Source organism: Tamandua tetradactyla, chromosome 4 (assembly GCF_023851605.1).
Source record: "Tamandua tetradactyla isolate mTamTet1 chromosome 4, mTamTet1.pri, whole genome shotgun sequence".
In the NCBI taxonomy this organism is placed as follows: Eukaryota; Metazoa; Chordata; class Mammalia; order Pilosa; family Myrmecophagidae; genus Tamandua; species Tamandua tetradactyla.
The window spans coordinates 200341217-200363501 of NC_135330.1; the positions used below are offsets into that span (position 1 = coordinate 200341217).

The 22285-nt window shown below is 50.6% G+C and overlaps 1 protein-coding gene across 16 annotated transcripts in view; it reads left to right on the forward strand.

Annotated features, from left to right (window-relative positions):
- The window catches only part of NBEA (neurobeachin), a 752331-nt gene extending 740940 nt beyond the window's left edge, over positions 1-11391 (forward strand). For all 16 annotated transcript variants that reach the window (XM_077159019.1, XM_077159015.1, XM_077159017.1 and 13 more), the window contains 5 exons: positions 407-577; positions 7443-7544; positions 8270-8466; positions 9154-9305; positions 9823-11391. In XM_077159019.1, the coding sequence (XP_077015134.1) occupies positions 407-577; positions 7443-7544; positions 8270-8466; positions 9154-9305; positions 9823-9913 (713 nt within the window). In that variant the 3' untranslated portion in view covers positions 9914-11391. The remainder of the gene's footprint in view (positions 1-406; positions 578-7442; positions 7545-8269; positions 8467-9153; positions 9306-9822) is intronic.
- The last annotated feature ends 10894 nt before the right edge of the window (positions 11392-22285 follow it).

The following is a 22285-nucleotide window of genomic DNA, read 5'->3' on the forward strand; positions in this document are numbered from 1 at the left end:
CGTCGGTCTGAGTGGCCAGGACTCAGGTGCCACCTTCGTGCCGGACGCTGACTAGCCAGTCACAGCCGCACCTCGGCCCGAGCCCTGAGTTCACAGGAGAAGCAGGGCTGTGGCCCCTTCCCCAAACTGAAATCCATTGCAGACCTCAACCTTGCCCTTAGTCAGTCTCCACCTCTGACGAGGAAAAGCATGCTCATTTCATAGGCCTTTCCCTTTCTTCAAAGACATTCTTGTATCAGTTTTCGGAGGCAGTGCAGGAAAGCACCTGTAGCTGGGTTTGAATTACCTTATAAATTTGTGCCTCTACAGATTCGCTCTTTACCAATCTAGTAGAATAAAGTCAAGTTTATTAGCATGAAAGGGAAGGCAAAGGGCAGTGCTGTCAAGCTGCCGCTTCTGCTTGCAGGAAAGCTGACCCAGATCGTGTTTGGCCACTGGGACGTGGTCACGTGCCTGTCCAGGTCTGAGTCCTACATCGGGGGGGACTGCTACATCGTGTCGGGCTCGCGGGACGCCACCCTGCTGCTGTGGTACTGGAGCGGGCGGCACCACATCATCGGGGACAACCCCAACAGCAGTGAGTGCCTCTGCGCGCCCCCTGCCCCTGCCCTGCCTTTTCCACCCTCCTCGTTTGTCCTGGGGATGGCAGGGGTCTTAGAGCGTGGGGGTCCCGAGCAGGAAAGCCTTTCTGGGAATGTAGTTCCAGTTGAAGTATGAAGAAGAGCAGCCGCGATAAGCCCCCACCCAGCGCCTCCCGCACTCCTCACAGTGCCCCCTGCAAGGCTGCCATCACCAAGCTCCAGAGGCCCCCCACATTTCCTCCAGAAACTCCCCGTGCTGTCATCCCATCAGGCTCTCTCTTGGCAGAAAGTGCCCTCTTCCTCCCCTGAATTCCTCGCTGGGCACCCACTGCCTTCCCCCGTGAGGGGCCTCAACGGTGGCAGATCCCTCTGTTTATTCATTCAGAAAATGGTTAGTGAGACCCCACTAGGAACAAGCTTCAGGGATGCAAGCACCCCACAAGAGCGTTTCCCTGCTGGGGATGATTCCTAAAGTGGTTTTTCGGTTGAGTGAAAACAATTCAGCGGAGTCCCCCTAAGACGCCTAACCCTCGTCCAAAACAAACCAGGGCCACACGGCGTGTTCCGACTGCGAGCCCTGGGCCTGGGGGCAAATGGGGGTGCTGACATCTGGTTAGCCCGCGGGTTCTCAGACTTCTACCCCACAGCACCTTTTGTTCATGGGAGAGTGATTCTTACCCTTGGGCCCTGTCATGGTAAGGAAGCCCTGGGGTGGGTCATTCGCCTCTCTCTTCCCACCTGAAGTGTCTGAGCCCTGCTGTAGGAACACACATGACGCATTTTCAATAGCTACTGTTAAGTGAGTGAGGAACTAATATGAGATTGCCAGACATAATTAACTGGTTTTAATTCCAGGCTTTCGATAGTTCTACTGCGTGGGTTTCCTATGAAGTAGAGAATGGTTTCTGTACAGTGTAGATAATGTGACAGTATCTAAACCACACAGACTTCAATCACAACCTGGTCGCAGCATCCAGAGGAAACCACAGCATAAGTTGGGGGATACTGATGAGACAGCAGAGGTGAGAACGTCCCAGGGGCCCTGCCCTCTGCAGCTGAAACCTAGTAAGAGGACAAGAGCTCCAGGAGCCCCCACCCCACAGCTGCCCCCACCCCACAGGTGTCCCCACCCCACGGCTGTCCCCATGCCATGGCTCCCCCACCCCACGGCGGCCCCACCCCCGTGGCGGCCCCCACCCCATGGCTGCCTGCCCTCCCCCCAACCTGTGCAGTTCCATCACTTCCAGCCTGGGAGGTGGTAGGGGATGGAAAACAAAGTGTTCGTCAAGCCTTCAAATCCCCCACCCCACGTGCACACTTTCATGCCTCTGGCAGGAATTCTGCACAATGGGCAGGGCGGGAGAGGATCAGACACACGGACATGTAAGGGGCGGGGGGAGGGGAGGGTACAGACAGAAGGACATGTAAAGGACGGGGGGAGATCGGGCTGGACAACCACCTCAGGCCAGGCTTGTCCTTGTTCTCAGTAGCGAGAGCTGAAGGGCAGCGGTGGAGGGTGGAGGTGCAGTGCAGAGTGCGGCTTGTGGATTACCGTAATTAACTGGGTGGAGGCTTTATGTTAGATCTTTCAATCCAGAGGATAACGTGATTAGTTCTTGATTGTAGGTTTGGTCCATCAGCTGGCAAGAAAAGTTAAATCAGATAATTTTTAGAACACTTAAAATTCCTTACGATAAGAGCTATGTAAATACAAAATGTTTATTAATCTTTATTTAAGGACAAAATTGTGAAGATTATTTTTCTTAAGAGCAATATTTTATTTAACCTTTAAATGAGGACAAAATATTACGCTTCAGGAACGATGGCAGAATATTATCAATATGTGTTTTTCAGTATTGCCTCCATCTTAGAGTCATTTGGTTTTTTCGCTCAAAAATGGCTATGGTTGCTGTAACCCCGCCAGGCCCGTGAAGCCCGCCGTCCACTGCTAGGAGTTTCGTGTGGGCACAGGTGGGGCAGCGTCCCTCCGCCCGGCGTCCTCCCCGAGAGGAGGAAGTGCCCTCGGGAGGAAGGCTGACCACCGCATGCTGCTGGCCGCACAGGGAGGGCAGGGAGCGGGCCCGGTCTGCTGCTCCTGCTGGGAGGGGCTCAGGTGCCGCGTGGGCCCACGCGTGGCTGCTGCGGGTTCTGCGGTAGACGAGCCCTCTGAGCACCCACAGGCCGCTGGGCGCGACTTCTTGGGTCCAAACGAATGGCGATGTCCAAAATGATGATGATGATTGGATATTTGAAATATTATTGTTCAATAGTAAAAACAAGAAATAAAGTCAGGTCGAGTGTCTGGCCAGCTTGACTGGTTTGTGGCTCACATATCTGCTAAAAAACAGCCAACCCAGATGCACGTAGATCTGTGACTCGAATAGCTGTACATGTTGGTCGCCTCCCTTTTGTGAAGGCAGCCACAGCATGTCCTGAACCGATTGTCACGTCAGTGGCCAGCTGTGGGGGGTCAGCACAGTCACAGCCCTTGCCACCAGAAAGCTCACATGCACAAGAGAAGCCTTGGTTTCGGCGCAGGTGCGTCCCGAGGGCCAGAGCCCCAGGCCATCCGTGCCCTCCTCAGGCATCACCACCCAACGCCACTAGGCACGTTGCGTCCAAATCCACATCAAAGGGCCTGAGACCCGGGCCCTTTGCTTTCAATGGTGGCAGGTATTGACGCACGCTTGGGGGCCTGGCACAAAGCAAAGCCTCGGCAGCTGTGGCAGCCCAGCCTCTGCCCTGGCGCGAGCCTCGGACAGCTCCTGTGACCACAAGGCAGGCCCTGACACCAGGAGAGGCCGCACCCACCAGCGCCTGGGCGTTGGGGAGGCTGCCCTTCGTGTGTTCCTGTCACTTTTGTAGTATCGTCATCTTCCAGGGTAGCTCTCTCCATGAAACAGGAATAACATGACTGCGGGTTTTTAGGTAGGTAGAAAGAATCTTTGGTTTCATTGTATCAAATGTAATTGTTACTAATTTAGCAATCTTGGAAATAGTAAATAGTCTAATTCTGTGGTTTTAAATGAAATTGCAAACAGCAATGAAAATCTTAAACAGGTTATTACAAAGAGAGTTGCAGACCATAAAAAAAGGAAAGGCCAGGGCGGGCCGCGGTGGCTCAGCGGGCAAAGTGCTTGCCTGCTATGCCGGAGGACCTCGGTTCGATTCCCGGCCCCAGCCCATGTAACAAATACGGAGAAACAGAGTACAATAAAACAAGAAAATGTTTAAAGATGTTTCCCTTTCTTCCTTCCTTCCTTCCTTCTATCCTTCCTTCCTTTTAAAAAAAAAAAAAAAAAAAAAAAAAGGAAAGGCCACCTTGTGCAGCACATTCACTGCTATTCTTTCAAACTTCCAAGTTTGAACTTAGAAAATTATCTCAGGGGTTTTGAATAGGGCCCTAACTAGATAACAGAATGCAGAGAAGTGAGGGACAGATGCTTTCATCTGAAACAGGCTTTTGCACAAATAACTGAAACTAATTTGGAAGTGATAAAAATTAATTTGCGCATTCTAATTGGAAGCAGCCTACCGCAGGAAAGAAAGGAGAGCAGAGCAGGCGTCTGTGCTAGGAGCCGATTGGGTTTGTCAGGTTTGTGTCCTGGACTTGGCCACCTGTCCCCCGAGCCCCTCCGCAGTCCTGTCTGCCCCATCCCCGACTGGTGTTCCTTAGGCAGATCAAAGGGATTCCTGCCGAATCCCTGGAGTTCCAGATTCCATTGATCTCGGGACTTGACATTTCTCATCACGAGCTGTAGCTTCCCGCCACATGGAGAGGTGCGTTAATGGTGTTGTCTATTCAACAGAGACTTAAACTAAGTCGGGGTCTCAATCCAAAATCCACGAAGTGTGTGGTTTTAATGTTTATGCCAAATATAAGGTCCTTTATAGAAAGCTAGATGATACAGGGGTGAAAATTTGAAAGATAATAACATATAACTTTGAAAGAGGGTGAATTCACCTGTTCAGATCAAATCTACAAATTTTCCTTGAGTGACACAACATGATGCCGTCATCCTGCTTTTCTGTCCTACTTCCTAAAACCTGGTCTTTTAGCCCACGTGCCAGGTTCTGTGAAAGGACAGGGGCCGGCCTCCTGCTGGGCAGTGCCCTCCCACAACCACTGTGCCTCGGCCCTGCACGCTGACCCCCCTGCCAGCCACAACCCGTCCCCACACATCTGCCGAAGCCCACCTGGGTGTCCCTGTCCTCTTCCATGCTGAATGCTGACATGACCCCTGATTAAAGTAAGGAGGGAGCTGTCCCTGTACACGATGACCAGCTGGGACGCACCTGTCCCCATCGACCCACGGCGCAGCAGGCACCCGATGTCCCCAAGGTTTTGAGTGGTCGCTGGGGTGGGAGGCACAGCTGTCCCTGGGAACAAAATGAAATGCAGGAAACATGCTTTGCCATGCTGCAGGTTTCCTGACTCAAAAGCTCAAGTGACATTTTATTTACTTTTCTCTAGCTTCAAGAGGAAAGCAATGCTTTCAGGAAGCCTGAAACCAAATTCCCTAAGAGATAGGTTGCACAGTTTATTCAGAAGATCTGAGGAAATTGGATGAAAAACAAAACAGTGACTTTCCAAGTCATATGTAGGTCTTTGGAAAACTTATTTCATAAAGGAAAACTTATTATTTTCACATTACATAAAGAATATTTTTTATATTCTTATGCCTTTTCTCAGCATACCCTGCAAGAGAACTAGATTGCTTTTATTCCCGTATAGCATATAAGGAAAAGGTTTCTGAAGACTCTTTACTTTGGATTGACTTTATATAAATTTTGTAAAATAAGTAATTTCAGGGTTTTTCAGTGTTCCAGTCCCCCCTAAATGAAATAAGTACTGCAAAACATTAAGAGTAGCGCTACACACAAGAGCTTATCAGGACTAGCCCTCATTTTACCAGGGTAGTTTTGTAAATTTGAAGCATGGTTTGGTCAAATCCAGAACGGCTGGCAGATGCGAGCAGGATCCACAAAGAGGCAGAGCACGTGGGCACAGTGCCCAGGGCCGGCGAGGGGAGGGTGCACGCGGCCAGCAGACATGCCCGAGCACGCAGGAGCCGCGGCGGGGTCTGGGGGGCTTTAGCTATGCGCCTGTAGCCCCCAGATTGTGCTCAGCTGTGAGTTACCTTCCCTCTTGCCACTGGGGACAGAGGAGCTGCCGGGGTCCTGGCCATGCCCCGGGACAGGCACTCCAGCCCCTGACCCTCACCCCCCGCGGGGGCTCACACCACCCCATGTGAAGCAGAGGGGCCCAGGAAAAGGACACAGAATTTTCTGCAAGGCCAGGGTAGTCACTGAGGTGTGCAAGAGGCATCCTATGTTCCTTAAACTGGGTGGAGAGTCCTCTTTTGTTTTATTTTTTATCATATCATCTATGTTGTAAATACTCTTTTTATGTACAAAAAGTAAAAAATAAAGTCTTAAAAACATGAAAATCTGGTAGCTGCATGGATGCTGCCAACTGGAAAGGAATTTTTGCATTTGAGGGAAAAACAGACCATGACAGTGTTTCTCAAACCTGAGTGGGGCACCGACACCTCCTGAAATGAGGGAAATTGTCGTTCGCACCAGTCAGACTCTGAGGAGTGCATTCCTGGACTGGGCGAGCCCTACTTTGAGAAACCAACTTAATCAGCTCACCTGAAGTTTTAGAGCATTTCTCAATTTTAAATCGCCACAGCAAAGAATCAGTATAGCCTGGGTTATGCAGCACGGACATTTCATCTTTATAACTGGTTTTTAAAAATTAAAATATCATTAAAATGCAAATATGACATTTTAAATTTTTTATAGCACTTTCTCACCTTCAAGAAAGAAATCCACAGATCCCAAGTATATTGACCCCAGTGTGAGAAATACCCAAGAGGAAAACATTTCAAGGTTTCCTAAGGCCTGGCAGCCAGGGGTCTAGATCAAAAAGCCTCCACAAGGAGACGGGGCAGTGGCCCGGCGCCAGGGCCTGGTGGACGCGGGAGGCGCCGCTGCGGGGGGTGCTGCGAGGTGTCTGTCCTCAACCCCCCGGGGCAGCCGCCGTCGGCTCTGCCCACCCAGCCCTAGTGCGGGGTCCGGTGGGCGCTGGGGCTCCGCGAAGCTTGTGGTCCAGGCGCCGTCCCCTGCACCTGTTCCCGCCTGGCGCCTGCAGGGCTCATGTCCGGTTCCCCGCGGGGCGGCATCGGCCCTTCCCAGAGTGAGCGTGGCCTGTTCTGCGGGGCTTTGAGAGCACCTGGTGCGTGGGCGGAGGGCAGTGTCTGCAGCCCCCGGGCTCGCCCGAGCTGCTGCCGGCAGGGGGACCTGAGCGCGTGGGCTCCTGGGCACGGGGTGCCACCCGCACGCAGCCAGGATGCAGGCTGTAGGCGCAGCCCTGGGTCCCCACGCACCTGGGTTCCCGCACACCTGGGTTCCCGCGCACCTGGGCCCCCGTGCACCTGGGCCCCCGAGCACCTGGGCCCCCGCACACCTGGGTTCCCACACACCTGGGCCGCCCGCGCACCTGGGCTCCCGCGCACCTGGGCCCCCGCACACCTGGACCGCCCGCGCACCTGGGCCCCCGCGCACCTGGGCTCCCGCACACCTGGGTTCCCACACACCTGGGCCGCCCACGCACCTGGGCTCCCGCACACCTGGGTTCCCGCACACCTGGGCCGCCCGCGCACCTGGGCCCCTGCGCACCTGGGCCCCCGCGCACCTGGACTCCCGCACACCTGGGTTCCCACGCACCTGGGCCCCCGCGCACCTGGGCTCCCGCACATCTGGGCTTCTGGCCAGCTGGGCCCCCACGCTCCTGGGCCCCCGTACGGGAAGCCCCTCGGGCCAGGCGGTGCGGTGACTGCTGCTTCTCCCCTACAGGTGACTACCCCGCGCCGAGAGCCGTCCTCACTGGCCACGACCACGAGGTCGTCTGCGTCTCCGTCTGCGCGGAGCTGGGCCTCGTCATCAGTGGTGCTAAAGGTCAGCAGTGCGTCCCTGTGGTGCGTCCTCACATCCGGCAGCGGCACCTCCCTGCACTCTTCGCAGCTATTCAGATTTTTATCAGTGTTTACTGATAGAAAACGCCCTACGAGGGCATCGTCCCTGCGGCCGTCCCCGGGCAAGCCTCATCTCTGTGAAGACAGCGCAGCCCTGACAACAAGGGAGCCGTCAGGGAGCAGTGGGCACGGGGCGGCATCCACTGTGGGGAGGGGGCACAGAGGAGTGGGGTGGGCACAAGGGAGACGGGGGACAGGGGGCACGCAGAGGGGTCGAGGGGGGACGAGGAGGGGATGGGCCCTGGCCCAGTGGCTGCCTGGAGGTGGTGTCGTTTCTCGCCGAGTCGGCCCAGAGGCCGTTTCCCCGGGAGAGGCTCCGGGCAGGACGCAGGGGCTGGGCAGGCGGCCAGTCACTCAGGGTGGCGGCCTTTACCCTAGCATAGGTTTCCTGGGAAACAGGGAGCTCTTCAGCATGGGCCGTTTTTTTAAGAGCTCAGGCCCTGTTTTTAAGAGCTCCTGGCGGCTGCGCCGAGGATGAGCAGTGTCTGCAGGCCGTGTTCCCTCGTTGTGGCCGCCAGGGCGGCGCCCAGTGAGGCACACACAGGGCCAGGTGCCTCTAGTGTAGACGCGGCAGGGTGGGGCACAGTCCCCTGGCACGGGCGCCCCTGTCCTGCCCCCGCCTGACCCCGCCGGTCCCTCCCACTGCAGAAGGCCCTTGCCTCGTCCACACCATCACTGGGGACCTGCTGAGAGCCCTTGAAGGGCCCGAGCACTGCCTGTTCCCGCGCTTGATCTCCGTCTCCAGCGAGGGCCACTGCATCATCTACTACGAGCGCGGCCGCTTCAGCAACTTCAGCATCAACGGGAAGCTCCTGGCCCAGATGGAGATCAACGACTCCACACGGGTAGGTGTGCGCGGGCGGGCGCGGGTGTGCATGGGCAGGCGTGCGCGGGCGACCTGCAGCCCAGGGACGGAGGCGCAGCTGCTTTGCATCAGGTGATTCAGGGTGGATTCCCTGGTGCCCAGGTATGTGTGTGCTGTTCCGGAAAGTATTTAAATCCTCGTATTCGGGTTCCAGAAGGTCCCAGAGCTCGCACGGTCTCGAGGAATGAACTCGGGAGTTAGACTGAAGAGATGGTAACTGCTGATGGTGGCCTTAAGGTTTTCTCAGCTCATTTTACAAATGATCGTTTCAGTGCTGCACCCCCACAGCAGAAGTTTCTTTAGACCCCCAGACCAGAATTGCACATATGCAATGGCTCCTCATTGCCAAAGGCATGTAATTGCTGGCTCATCGTTATTAAAAACCGGCCTGAGACAGGCATCTGCCATTTCGAAGTCTCCATGTCGTTGATATTCGGGACTTGACAATACAGCGGGTGCTTCCCTCGTGACCCTTCGCGGCCAGGGCGAGTGCGCGCTCTGGGCAGCCCGGTTTGCTTTTACGCAGCTCCCCGTGCACGGCTGAGCTCACTTCTGCAGGTGTGCAGACTGGCCTTGGCGGAACTCAGACGCTTTGCCGAGTGCAGGCCATGCGGGCCTCAGGGTGGGGGCCGCGGGGAAACGGCTTCTACTCTGTCCCCCCCCCAAGGCCGTGCTCCTGAGCAGCGACGGGCAGAACCTGGTGACGGGCGGCGACAGTGGCGTGGTGGAGGTGTGGCAGGCCTGCGACTTCAAGCAGCTCTATATCTACCCGGGATGCGACGCGGGCATCCGAGCCATGGACCTGTCCCACGACCAGAGGTGAGCGCCCACGAGGCCTGAACCCCAGAGCCCCGCACAGGCGCCCCCCACGCGCAGCCAGGCGGCGGGGCAGGAGCCACTTCTAGCTTGAGCTCCAGCCCTTGAGCGCCTCCAGTGTTTTGGGGGGTGCACAGTCCAGGAATCGAACCCGGGTTTCCCACGTGGAAGGCAAACATTCTACCACTGAGCCACCCTTGTGCCCCTCCGGTTTTGTTTTGTTTTGTTTTAACATCTTTAATTGTGAAACGTACCTGCACGTGGATTGTGAACTGTGGCTGCCGTCCCAGGGCCTCACCAGTGATTTTCTGATCCGAAGCGGAGCGCAGCGGCCGGGAGGGGCTGCTGGAAGGGGGGAGGGGCCCGGGAGGCCGGCGGGGCGGCCCCTGCCCCAGGGGACTGCGGAGAACACCCTGGCTGAGGGCGTCGGGAAGCCCGGGGGGCAGCGGAGCCAGGGCGGGGGTGCTCCGCCGGGCCCTTCTCTCCCGAGGCCTTGCCCCTAACAGCCTGTCCCCCGCAGGACGCTCATCACGGGCATGGCCTCCGGGAGCATCGTCGCCTTCAACATAGACTTCAACCGGTGGCACTACGAGCACCAGAACAGGTACTGAGCCCGGCCCGGCCTCCCACGCAGCACCCCTGTCGTCACAGCCACCGCACCGTGTCCCCACCAAGCTCCGGCTGCTCTCCGGCGAGCTTCTCCTGTAAATGATATGATTAGGAGATGTCTGGGCAATTATTTCATGTATTGTTGTTTCTCGAGGAAAGGTCGTAGGACACTTCGCAAGAGACTCTGGACAATTCTGGGGACCCTGGTGTCCAGTTGTTGGTTTCCGCTTTGAACCTACCCGCATCCCATTTCCAGCCTCTTTTCCAGCCGAGAAAAAAAAACACGTTTGATACTTTGTACATCAGATGCATCTTATTTAAAGGGATACTTTTGTAAAAGTAAAACCTTGTATAAAGAACAAAACGTTTCTTAATTTTACTGTGGAGTTACAGCTTGCATGTTCTTTGCTCCTGATGTCTGGGGAAGCAGGTGGTCGGCGCCACGAGACCGAAGGTCTGTCCGAGGGCACAGCTCACAGGAAAGGGTCGGATTTGGGCTCAATCAGTAGTTTTTGACATTTTCACCAAAATATGATTTGCACCTTTTAACCTAAATTCATCCCTTCCAAGTGAAGTTTGCTCATAAAGCATTTGGATACGCAGCCGTCGCTTGCCGTTTGGGTGCTTTATACAGAGACGATTCAGCCCTACCCTTCCCAGCTGAAACCACAGCAGAAAGGGCCCTCGGGTGGGCTCCGGCCACCCCTGGCCGGGACACATGCGGCCAGCGGCCTGGCAGGGGGCAAGGCCCTGCCAACGGTTGTTTTTCCTCTTTGGTTCTTGAATAGCTTAGTTTCTTTAACCACGATTTGGACTTTACTACAACAGTAACCGAAGTTATTCTTTTAGGTTCTTGTGAGATTCTCACCTAAAGCCACTCGTGACCCAGCGTGCCACCCTTTCTGCTGTTCCACGTCCTTCCGGGCAGTTCGGGCGGTTAGAGCCCGTGCCCGCCGCATAGTAGGTGGCTGTGTCGTCGTAGGTGTGCGCGTGTCGCTAGGGCTATGAGGCATGTCACAGGAGCGTAAACTCTCAGAACTCACACTCACTCGCAGTCATTTACTTAAAAAGATAAAACAAGATAATGGATTCTTTGTATTGGCACTTTGCGCCAGAAACATATCATTATTTATTGATGTGATTACTTATTTGTTATCCACCTTGTACTAGTAAGTTTTAGCCCTGAATTCCTTCCTCATTGTTATTTGTATTTATGAGATTCTGAAGTTACGGGCACTCCGTGTAACGATTAAGTTCTCATCACCAGGCTGCGAGCCGGAGCTTGAGTTTGTAGCTTAGAACCGGGAGGCCAGCGACCGTCTGGGAGACAGTTCATTTCATCTCGAGACTATGGTGAAATATTTTGGATATATAAATTCCTTAAGCTATTGTAACCATGTTTTACTGCAAAGATGTAAAATATGCCAGATGTGTGTGAGTTGGAAATCAAAAAAGAAAAATAAAATATGCAAAGAATTCACTGAATAGCTCCCGTTTCATTGGACACATGGCGACAGTGCCTCTGCCACGTCGTCTTACACGTTGGGGGGCTCGCGGCGGCCCAAATGCGGCGGGGCCCAGGGATGCGGCCTTGGGGCGGTGCCAGCTAGTCCCCTCTTCCAGCTGTTTGCGTTTTGTTTATAGGGATCCAAATCCAGCCGATGGCGAGGGTTACGTGCGCATTCCTTGAGCCTTAGCGCACGCCCGTTTCCCTGGGAACCACCCTTCCTAGAATTCCCAACCTCACACACCGGGGGGTTGGGGGTCACCCAGGAGCCAAGCACGGCCGACCACACGGGTGGCGGGAGGGACACGGGGAAGGGCCTGCCCCCCCAAGTCAGCATGGAGGGGAGGGGGCCCAGGCCATGCAGTGGCGGGACCACGGGTGACAGTTCCACAGCCACCTTGGGTTGCAGGAGGGGCCTGCTCTGTCCCCGTATCACCCACCTTTGCAGCCCCTCCCTGGCGGCACCCCCAGCTCCAGCTGCCCACCCAGGCACCGGGCACAGCTTCCCCCACCGAGGCCACGGCCACCTGGGCGCAGCTTCTCTGAGGCACCCACACCCCACCTGACACCCTGATGTCCAGCATCCCTGGGCACGTCTTCAACACCATTTGAGGGCTAAGCCCGAATTCCTCAGGGCACAGAATGCCTTCCTGGGGGGCGCCTTCTCATCAGCCACCTCCCCAAGCCACCCAATCTACAGGGAATTCCCTCAGGCCCACCCCACCCCACCTAAGGCTCTCCTGCCTCTGCCCGCATCACCCCCCCCGTAACGCCTTGTCCCAAACTGTCCTAAACCAAGTGGGCCATGCACGGTGATGTGGGGGTCATGAACCCCCCAGACCCCACGCCCTTGCCACCTTCTGTTGGGAGGGCAGGTCGGGAGACCTCAGGGTCCCTCTGTTGACAGGTGGGCACCACCGTCCAGACACCTGTCCTCGGCGTTTGGTGGCACCCGGAGCTGACTGCAGGCGGCCACTAAAACTGGACCCCGAAACCTTCCCCCCTGGCAGCCGGGCCCCTCCAGCCCAGCTCTGGCCATGCACCTTGGCCCCCGGAGCCCTGGCCACCCTGAAGATGGAGAGGCAGGAAAGGTCCTGGGCATGCCAGCCACTCTGTATGAACCCACACGTTTCATCAGCAAAGGCTGTTTCTGCCACCAGCAGCATGAGCCGAACCCCACCTGCCCCCCTCCTGGGCTTGGCTGGCCACCTGCAGGGTTTGTCCTCCAGTGCCCCACCCCATGGTGCCCCCTGCACCGCCCAGAAGGGCAGACACCAGCTCTCCTTCGGCACTCGCCTCCCGCCCCCAGCCTATTTCCATGCCTTACGCTTCCTCTAGATGACAAATCATCCACAGGGAATTTCCCTTTTGGTGTCCCAACATTTAGCCCAAAATTGCATTGTAACTGTCATCTATGCATCTCTCTTCCCCTCTGGGCTGTGCGCCTACCCACTAAGCCCTTGAGAACCGTTGCCCGAATGCGTGACTGCACCGCTGAGCAAGGAAACGCGCAGGTCAAGTGGAAGGAAAACACTGACACCCTGATGTCCAGTGTTTCTGTTCTGCATTGTAGGCAGTTTCTTCAAGATCTAAAATTCAGTTCACTAATTCTTCAGCTGGATCAAATCTGCTGTCTAACCTGTCCATTAAGTTTATATTTTCTTATTTGTATTTTTCATTTCCTGGAGTGATTTGGTTCTTTGGGGCCCGTTGGAATGCAGCGTCCTGGCCGAGCCCTAAGTCTCACCTTAGTCAGCTTTCCTGACACGCTGTGTCCTCACGGGTGCACCAGACAGAGCTGATGGGACAGCGGCATGAATCGTAAGCCACAAAGCGCCACATAACGCCAGGCATCATCCCCAAGCTGCGGGGTCCTCTGGTACCAGCTGCTGGACTGTGCGGGGGACGGGACCTGCCTTGTCTTCTCACCACCACTTGTGGACAGGTTTGGATTTCATCTCTGTTGGCATCTGAGAAGAAAGGAAGCCTTTGTTGCATTTGGTTTGTGTGGTGGTGGTGTGTGTGTGTTTGTGTGTGTGTCTGTGTGTGTGTGTGTGCTTTTATAACACTCTTTCCCAGTCAGCAGAAACAACAAGAAGCCACTCAGCAGTGCTGGGAGAGCAGTTCTCCACTGGGCCTTCTCAGAGTGACCGTTCGTTTGGAAAAATGCAATCGTTTCCCTCTTTGCCTCTAGAGCCGAAAGCCTGTGGACAGAGGCAGGGATGCCTCTGCGGACCTTCCTTCCGTTTGGTGGCAAGAGATTCCCTGCTGCCCTCAGGCCCCGCCCTCAGATGCCCCACGGTTGTGAAGGCAGAGGGGTCCTGGGGAGGGGAGGGCCAGGGTGACAGTTTATAAGCAGGGCACCCCTCAGGTAGGCTGGGGGGTCACTGGCCCCCCTTCCCCCTTCCCTCCCCCTTCCCTTCCTCGCCGCTCTCCTCTCCCTCCCCCCCCCTTTCCTTCACTGCCCCCCCCCCGCCCCTTCTTTCCTTCTCTCCTCTCTCTTCGCCCCATCCTCCTCCTCTCCCCCCTCCCCCCCCTCTCACTTGGCCCCTCACCATGCTCTCCTCCCGCTCACCTTCCACCATGAAACATCAGGAACAAGAGTCAGTACGAACAGCCACCAGGTGAATGAGACCCCTAAATACTACTGATACTGGAAAAATCAAAATGAAAATGTTTTTAAATGCTGTTTAATGTGTTTTACGTTCCTAATATATGCTTGTTTATATCTTAAAGTTCTACTGGCTACTTTCAAGGAAACTTATATAATAAAGGGAAAGTGACAATGAATATTAAGCAAAGAATAAGAGGCTATCCAAAAAGATAACACAGAGTTCAAAAATAACCAAATCACTCCAGGAAATGAAAAATACAAATAAGAAAATATAAACTTAATGGACAGGTTAGACAGCAGATTTGATCCAGCTGAAGAATTAGTGAACTGAATTTTAGATCTTGAAGAAACTGCCTATAATCCAGAACAGAAAGAAAAGGGATGAAAAATATAAAGACATGAAGGGTAGAATGAAAATTTCTTCATATTTGTAACTGCAGTTCAGAAAATAAGAGGAACGCAATATTAATAAAAAGCTAATGAGAACAGATCCAGGATGGTGGATTAAGGAGAGAATGGGCTCACCTGTATCCCCCCAAAAACAATTAAGAAACACAAAGAAACTGTCTGGGGCAAAGGGCTTGAAGCTCTGGAGACTGGGGTGGGGCAGGGCAGTTGCTGTGCAACCCCAGGAAAGTGCAGGAGGAGAACGGAGAAGCTCTGGTGAGAGCGAGTGACACCCTCAGCCTTGCTCCTGGCACCACCCCACTCTCAGGGCACAAAGCCTCAGGGTCACTGGCTCCCGACATGTGAGCAGAGGCAGCCTGGAAGGGCAGCGGAGGTCCACTCCCAGAAACAGGGCAGGACATGGTCTCGCCTCTTCCAGCTTTCGGCCAGTGGATTTGAACTGCTGGGACCTGTGGTTTCAACTCACCTGCCAAGGCACAGTAGCCACAGCACTGCCTGGAGGCGGCAGCTAAGAAGAGCCTGCCTTCTGAGGGCTGAGGGAAGAGGTCGCCGAAGACACCATCTTCTAGTAGGTGAGGAAATCGCACCTGCAGGAAGACCTAAACGGCTTTTGGGTGAAGCAGGCCATATGCTGGACAGGCTAGGAAAGTGCACCCTGGGGAATGGAAGTAAAAGCTTTATGCATGACTTTCCCTGGGGTCTATGGAGCTGGTACCTCCTGCACGAGTCCCTGGCTCGGCCCAGTTGGGGTGAAACTGATGAACCAAGTGTCCAGAACTAACATCATTACAAACCCATCAGTGACAAAGCTTTGACAAGACAGAGAATCTGACCTTCAGAGTAAACTTACCAATATAATCGGATGCTCAGAAAGCAGCAAACAAACACAAGCCATTTCAAGAAACAGGAGATATGGCCCAAAGGAGCAAATAAAAATGTCAAAGGAGTTACAGATTCTGGAAAAATTATTTAAAGATGTTCAAACAAATCTCCTAAACCATTTCAAGAAAATGGCTAAAGAGAAAAGAAGACACTGGATGGGCACAAAGAAGAATTTGAAAGCATGCAAAGAAAAATAATAGCTCTCACAAGAATGAAAGGCACATAGAGGAAATTAAAAATATACTAGAGACACAACAGCAGATTTGGAGAGGCAGAAGAAAGGATCAGCAAGTGAGAAAACAGCATCTGAATTCAAACAGACAAAAAAAGCAGATAGAGAAAGGAAAAAGCGAGCAGGGTCTCAGAGCTGATGGACAACACGAGGGGGCTGTCACGGAGGTGGTAGAAGAACAGGGAGGAGCATTTGAGGAAATAAAGGCTGAGAACTTCCTCACTGATATCCAGGTCCAAGAGGCACAAACAGAATAAATCTGAACAGACACATACTAACCAGGGTGTCCAATGCCAAAGGTAAAGAGAGAATTCCGAAAGCAGCAAGAGAAACAAGGTTCATTACATACAAGGGATGCCCGATGAGGGGAAGTGCCAGCCACTCATCAAAAACCATAGAGACAAGGGGGCAGTGGTATGATATATTCAAAATACTAAACAGAAAAACTGCCAGCCACGAATTCTCTACCTAGCAATGCTGCCCTTCGTAAATGAAGGGGAATTTTAGATATTTCCCAGTAAGCAGGAGCTGGTTGAATTAGCGAACAAAACGTCTACCCAACATGAGATACTAAAGGGAATCCTGCAGGCTGACAGGAAAGGACAGGAGAGAAAGAGGCCTGGAGGAGAGTCTAAAAATGAAAAATATCAGTAAAGGTAACTAAAAGGGAATAAAAAGAGACAGAAATAAGATATGATGTATAAAAGTCAAAGGATAAAATGTAATAACATTGAATAATAGTGGATTAAACTCCACAATTAAGTCACAGACTGGCAGAATAGATTTTAAAAATAAGCCATCTCTACGCTGTCTATGAGAGATTCATTTTAGACCCAAGGATACAAATAGATTGAAAATGAAAGACTGGAAAAAGATATTCCATGCAAATAGTATATACAAAAAAATCACTTAGCTATACAAATATCAGACTAAAAAGACTTTAAATGCAAAGCCATTATAAGAGACGAAGAAGGACATTATATATTATAAAAGGGGTAATCCACCAAGAAGAAATAACAATCATAAATATATACGTACCTAATCAGGTGCCCCAAAATACATGGGGCAAACACTAGCAAAACCTAAGGGAGAAATAGTCATGGAGACTTCAGTACAAAACTCACATCAATAGGTAAAACATTTAGACAGAGGATCATTAAGGAAACAGAGAAATTGAATGATTTGATAAATGAACTAGACCTAACAGACAATACAGAGCATGTACCCCAAATATCAGGAGATACATTCTTCTCAAGTGGTCATGGATCATTCTCCACTATAGAGCCGCATGTGGGTCACAAAACAGGTCTCAACAAATTCTAAAAGATTGAACTTATACAAAGCACTTTCTCTGATCATAATGGAATGAAGTTGGAAATCAACAACAGGCAGAGGACTGGAAAATGTACAAATTTATGGAGGTTAAATAACATGCTCTTAATCAGTGGGACAAAAAAAAATGCAAGAGAAATCAGTACATTTCTCGAGATGAATGAAAACAGGGACACAACGAGTTGAAACTTAGCAGGTGCAGCAAAGGCAGTGCTGAGAGGGACATTTATAGCCTACATGCCTACATTATAAAGGAAGAAAGAGTTAAAATCAAAGACCTAATTATACAACTGGAAGAACTAGAAAAAGAACAACAAACTATTCCCAAATACAAACAAACAAGTAACAAAGATTAGAGCTGAAATAAATGAAATTGAGAAAAAGCAATAGAGAAAATCAACAAAATCTAAAGTTGGTTCTTTGAGAAGATCAACAAAATTAACAAGCCCTAACCTTGTTTAAAAAAAAAGGGAAGAAGATGCAAATAAATAAAATAGGAGATGGGAGGGGGGACATTGCTACCAGCCTACAGAAATTCAAAAAAGATCATAAGAGGATACTATGAAAAACTTTAGGCCAACAAATTGGACAATTTAGATGAAATGGACAATTTTCTAGAAACACATGAACAACCACAGTGACTCCAGAAGAAATCTCAGCAGACCAATTACATGTAAAGAGAATCAGTCATCAAAACCTCCCTCAAAAGAAAAGCCCAAGACCAGATGGCTTCACAGGTGAATTTTAAGAAGAATTAATACCAATCCTGCTCAAACTCTTCCAAAAAACTGCAGGGGGAGGAATGGTACCTGACATCCTATGAGGGCAGCATCACCCTAATACCAAAACCAGAAATGAAATGACAGACCAGTTTCTCTAACCAACATAGACGCAAAATTCCTCAGCACCATACTTGCAGATTGAACCCAAATGCACATTAAAAGAATTAAACACTATGATCAGATGGGTTTTATCCCAGGTGTCTGGGTGCAGGGTGGGGGGGGAGTCAACACAAGAAAATCAAATTAATGTAATACACGAAACTAACAAATCAAAGGAAAAGAGCCACGTGGTCATCTCCATTGATGAGAAGGTATTTGACAAAGTCCAGTATCATTTCTTGATAAGAACACTTCAAAAGATAGGATTAGAAGGAAATCTTATCACCATGATAGAGGGCATCCATGAAAACCCACAGCTAGCACTGTAATCAGTGGTGAAAGACTGAAAGCTTTCTCATTGAGGTCGGCAACAAAACGCCCCTTGTCACCAGCATGCTAGAAGTTCTAGCTAAAGCTGTTAGGCAATAAAAAAGAAATAAAAGGCATCCAAATCAAAAAGGAAGAGGTAAAACTCTCACTATCTTTGTTTTATCTACAACAAAGCTGCTAGGCTCAGCGAAGTGGCAGGAAACAAGATTAACAGGCAAAAATCAGTAGTGTTTCTATACGCTAATAATGAGCAATCTGAGGAGAAAATCAGGGAAAAAACTCCATTTACCATAGCACCTAAAAGAGTTAAATGTCTAGGAATAAACTTAACCAAGGATGTAAAGGACCTGTATTCGGAAAACTATAAAGCATTGCTAAAAGAAATCAAAGAAAACCTAAATAAATGGAAGGACATCCTATATTCATGGATTAGAAGACTCATACTGTTAAGATGTCAGTTCCACCCAAACCGATTTACACGTTCAATGTAATCTGAATCAGAAGTCCCACAGCCCAGTTTGCAGAAATGGAAAAGCCCCAAATAGCCAAAAAACATCTTGAAAAAGAAGAATGAATTTGGAGAACTCTCATTTCCTGACTTTAAAGCATATTAAACAGTTACAATGGTAAAAACCACATGGTTTTTACTGGCATAAAGAGAGATATATTGATGAAAGGAATCAAATTGAGAGTCCAGAAATAGACCCTCACATTTATGGTCAACTGATTTTTTAAAAAAATATTTTTATTATAAACAACGAACAGACACACCAACATTCTTGACATACAAATATTCTTGACATGGTTACGATCAGTGGCTGACAATATCATCACATAGTTGTATATTCATCACCATGATCATTTTTTGAACATTTGCATCTCTCCAGCAAAAGAAAGAAAAAAGAAAAAACTCATAAGTGCCAGACCTCTTGTATGGTCAATTGATTTTTGACAAGGCTGCACGTCCATCCAACTGAGATATCACAGTCTCTTCAATAAATTGTGCTGAAAGAACTAGATATCTATAAGTAAAAGAGTGAAAGAGGACCCCTCTCTCACACCCTATGCAAAAATTAACTCAAAATGGATCAAAGACCTAAATGTAAAACCATTACCATAAAACTTTTAGAAGAAAATGTAGGGTTGCATCTTCAAGATCTCGTGGTAGAAAGTGGTTTCTTAGATCTTATACCCAAAGCAAAAACAATAGAAGGAAAAAAAAATGTTAAACAGGACCCCCTCAAAATTTAATATCTTTGTGCTTCCAAAGACTTTGTCAAGAGGGTGATATGGCAGCCTGCCCAATGGGAGAAAGTATTTGGAAACCATATATCTGCTAAGTGTTTAATACTCAGGATATGTAAAGAGATCCCACAACTCAACAGTAAAAAGACAAACAATCTACTTTAAAAACGGACAACAGACATTGTTTTGGTTTGCTAAAACTGCCAGAATGCAATATACCAGAAATGAGTTGGCTTTTTCAATGGAGACTTATTAGGTTACAGAGTTACTAAGATTTCTAAGGCCATGAAAATGTCCCAATTAAGGCATCAAGAGGAAGACAGCTTCTCTGAGGAGCGGCTGCAGGCCCTTCCCTCCTGGGTTCCGCTGTCCCCTGGGGAGGCGCACGGCTGGAGCCTTCGGGTCCTTCTCCCCTGGGCTGAGCTTATGCTTTCAGTGGCTTTCTGTCAGGCCCCGTGGGTCCTTTCTTGGCATCTCCAAAGCACTTCTCTCTCTCTGCATCCTTCACTTGGTTTCACTCTCTGCTCTCTGTATCTGTGTCTCTGGGTCTTCTGCTTTATTCTCTTCATAAAGGACTCCAGTAAAAGGACTAAGGCTCACCATGAACTGGGGGGTGCATCTCCATGGAACAACCCAATGAAAGGGTCCCACCCGCAGTGGGTCTGTAGCCACAAAAATGGATTAGAAAAACATGGCTTTTCTGAGGTGCATAACAGCTTCAAACCAGCAGACATGAGTAGACATTTTTCCAAAGAGGATACACAAATGGCTGAAAGCATATGAAAAGATGGTCAACGTCTCTACTTACTAGGGAAATGCAAACCAAAACCACATGAGGCCCAGGCATGTGCACACCGATGCTCTCAGTGGCATTATTCACAATTGCCAAAAGATAGAAACAACCCAGGTGTCCATCAAATGATGAATGGAGAAATACAACGTGGCGTACACATAAGATGGAATATCATGCAGCTGTAAGAAGAAATGGAGTCATGAAGCATATACCAATATGGATAGACCTTGAGGACATTATGTTGAGTCAGACATACAAGGACACATATTGCATGATCTCACTGACTCATGGTGCTAACATCTAGAATGTAGAACCAAAAATAGAATGAGGGCAAGTAATAGAGAGCTGATGCTTAATTTGTGCAGACTATATGATCCGGTTGATTGTAAAGGTTTGGGAATGGGTGACAGCAATGGCCTGTGTGTGGCTGTGGGGGGGAGGGGAACGTGCCCCTCGCAGGAGGGTCAGAGGCTGCACCATCGACTGGAGAACGCTGAGCCTTCCTGAGGGTGAAAATGTTCTGGAATTGGCTGTGGTATTGAATGTACAACTCTGTGAATTTACTAGAAGACACTGATTGCACATGTTAGGTGGACTGAATGGTATGTGAATTTATCTCAATAAAAATGCTTTAAGAAAAAAAGATAACAGCTGATAATTTTCCAAAACTGTTGAAAGGCATTTTCAAATTTTCAAATGTAGGAAACACAAAGAACCCAAAGCAGGAAACAGGATCAATAAAATAAATCTACACCTAATCACACTGTAGTGGCAATGTAGAATATCAAACACCAAAAACAAGAGAGGATCCTAAGAGAGAACAAACAGATCAGCCTACAAAACAGCAAACAGACAGAAAGCAGATTGTCCACAACGGAACCTGAAGACAAAGGGGTAACGGTTGCGATGCCCTGAGAGGAAAATAATAGTTAACCTAATATTATATGCTCAACCAAACTATCTGTCGAGAATGAGAGTAAAATAAAGATATGTTCGGATAAGCAGAAGCTGAGAGCATAACAATAACAGAACTTCACAAATGGACTCTACATTCTTCAAGCTGAAGGAAATGGGTGGGAGAGAAGCGACGGATACTTCTCCCTGAGAGAAGCGACGGATACTTCTCCCTGCACAGAGCCAGGCACTGCCGAAGCAGATCTGAACAGCAGACTGAATAAATGGTACTAGTGATCAGGTCTAATGCATGGGTTCTGAAGGAAGGAAAGAGGTCCTGGGCCCCAGGGCGTGGTGTGGGGACAGGTGAACCTGCCTCCTGTGTCCTACCGCCTGGAGGCTGCTGGGAGACCCCTTTCCTCGGGGGCCCGCAGGGGGCCACAGCCCCCCCACCCCAGCCCAGCAGAGACCGTCCCCTGGTGAGTGGCGAGAAGGTCACTCTCCCTTCCTTCCCTTGGGCGTCCTGCTTCTCCATCGGGGGTGACTTTAAGGCTTGTGTGTGTCCTACTCGTTTAAATAAGAAAACGCTGTAAGCAATTTAAATACAAAACTTCCTTTCTTCAGACTTTGTTCAGCTTAAGACGGTGGGTCAGATGAGGAAAGGTGGGTGGGTTCCGAGCTGGGAGGTCGTCCTGGGATCAAGGGGCCCCGAGGCGGTCAGTGGGGACGGCTGCGTCCTGCAGCCCCCACCTTGCACTCCAGCGCTGCCCACCGGACCCAGGGTCACCATAATAAGCTGATGCAGGGCTTCTCCCATGTCCAGCGTGGCGGGCCACCCCCGCGCCTGTGCAGGCCAGGTTTCGCATCTGGAGCCCCCAGACCAACAGCTGGAAGACAGCGCTGTGTGCCCGAAGGGCAGGCAGGACAAGGCGTGGGAGCAGCCAGCAGCCGGTTTCAGCTCCAGTCAGTGTGGCGAGCAATCGGGATAAATAACAAGCTTTCTGGTCATCCCAAGGAAGACTCACAATGGTTAAAAGTAATAACAGCATCTCTGGGTAACTGCGACAAGGGATGTGAAACGACATCCCATGGGGTTGGGTGAAGGTGCTTTGACCCCAGTAGGGAATCTGTTTTCTGGTGGACCCAATCAGGAAATTGCCCTTCAGTTGAAAAGCCAGTAAAGCAGAACGTTTAAGGGGAAGAACAGAGAATCGTGCGGCTGACGATTATCAGTAGGGAATGTTTTGGTTTGCTGA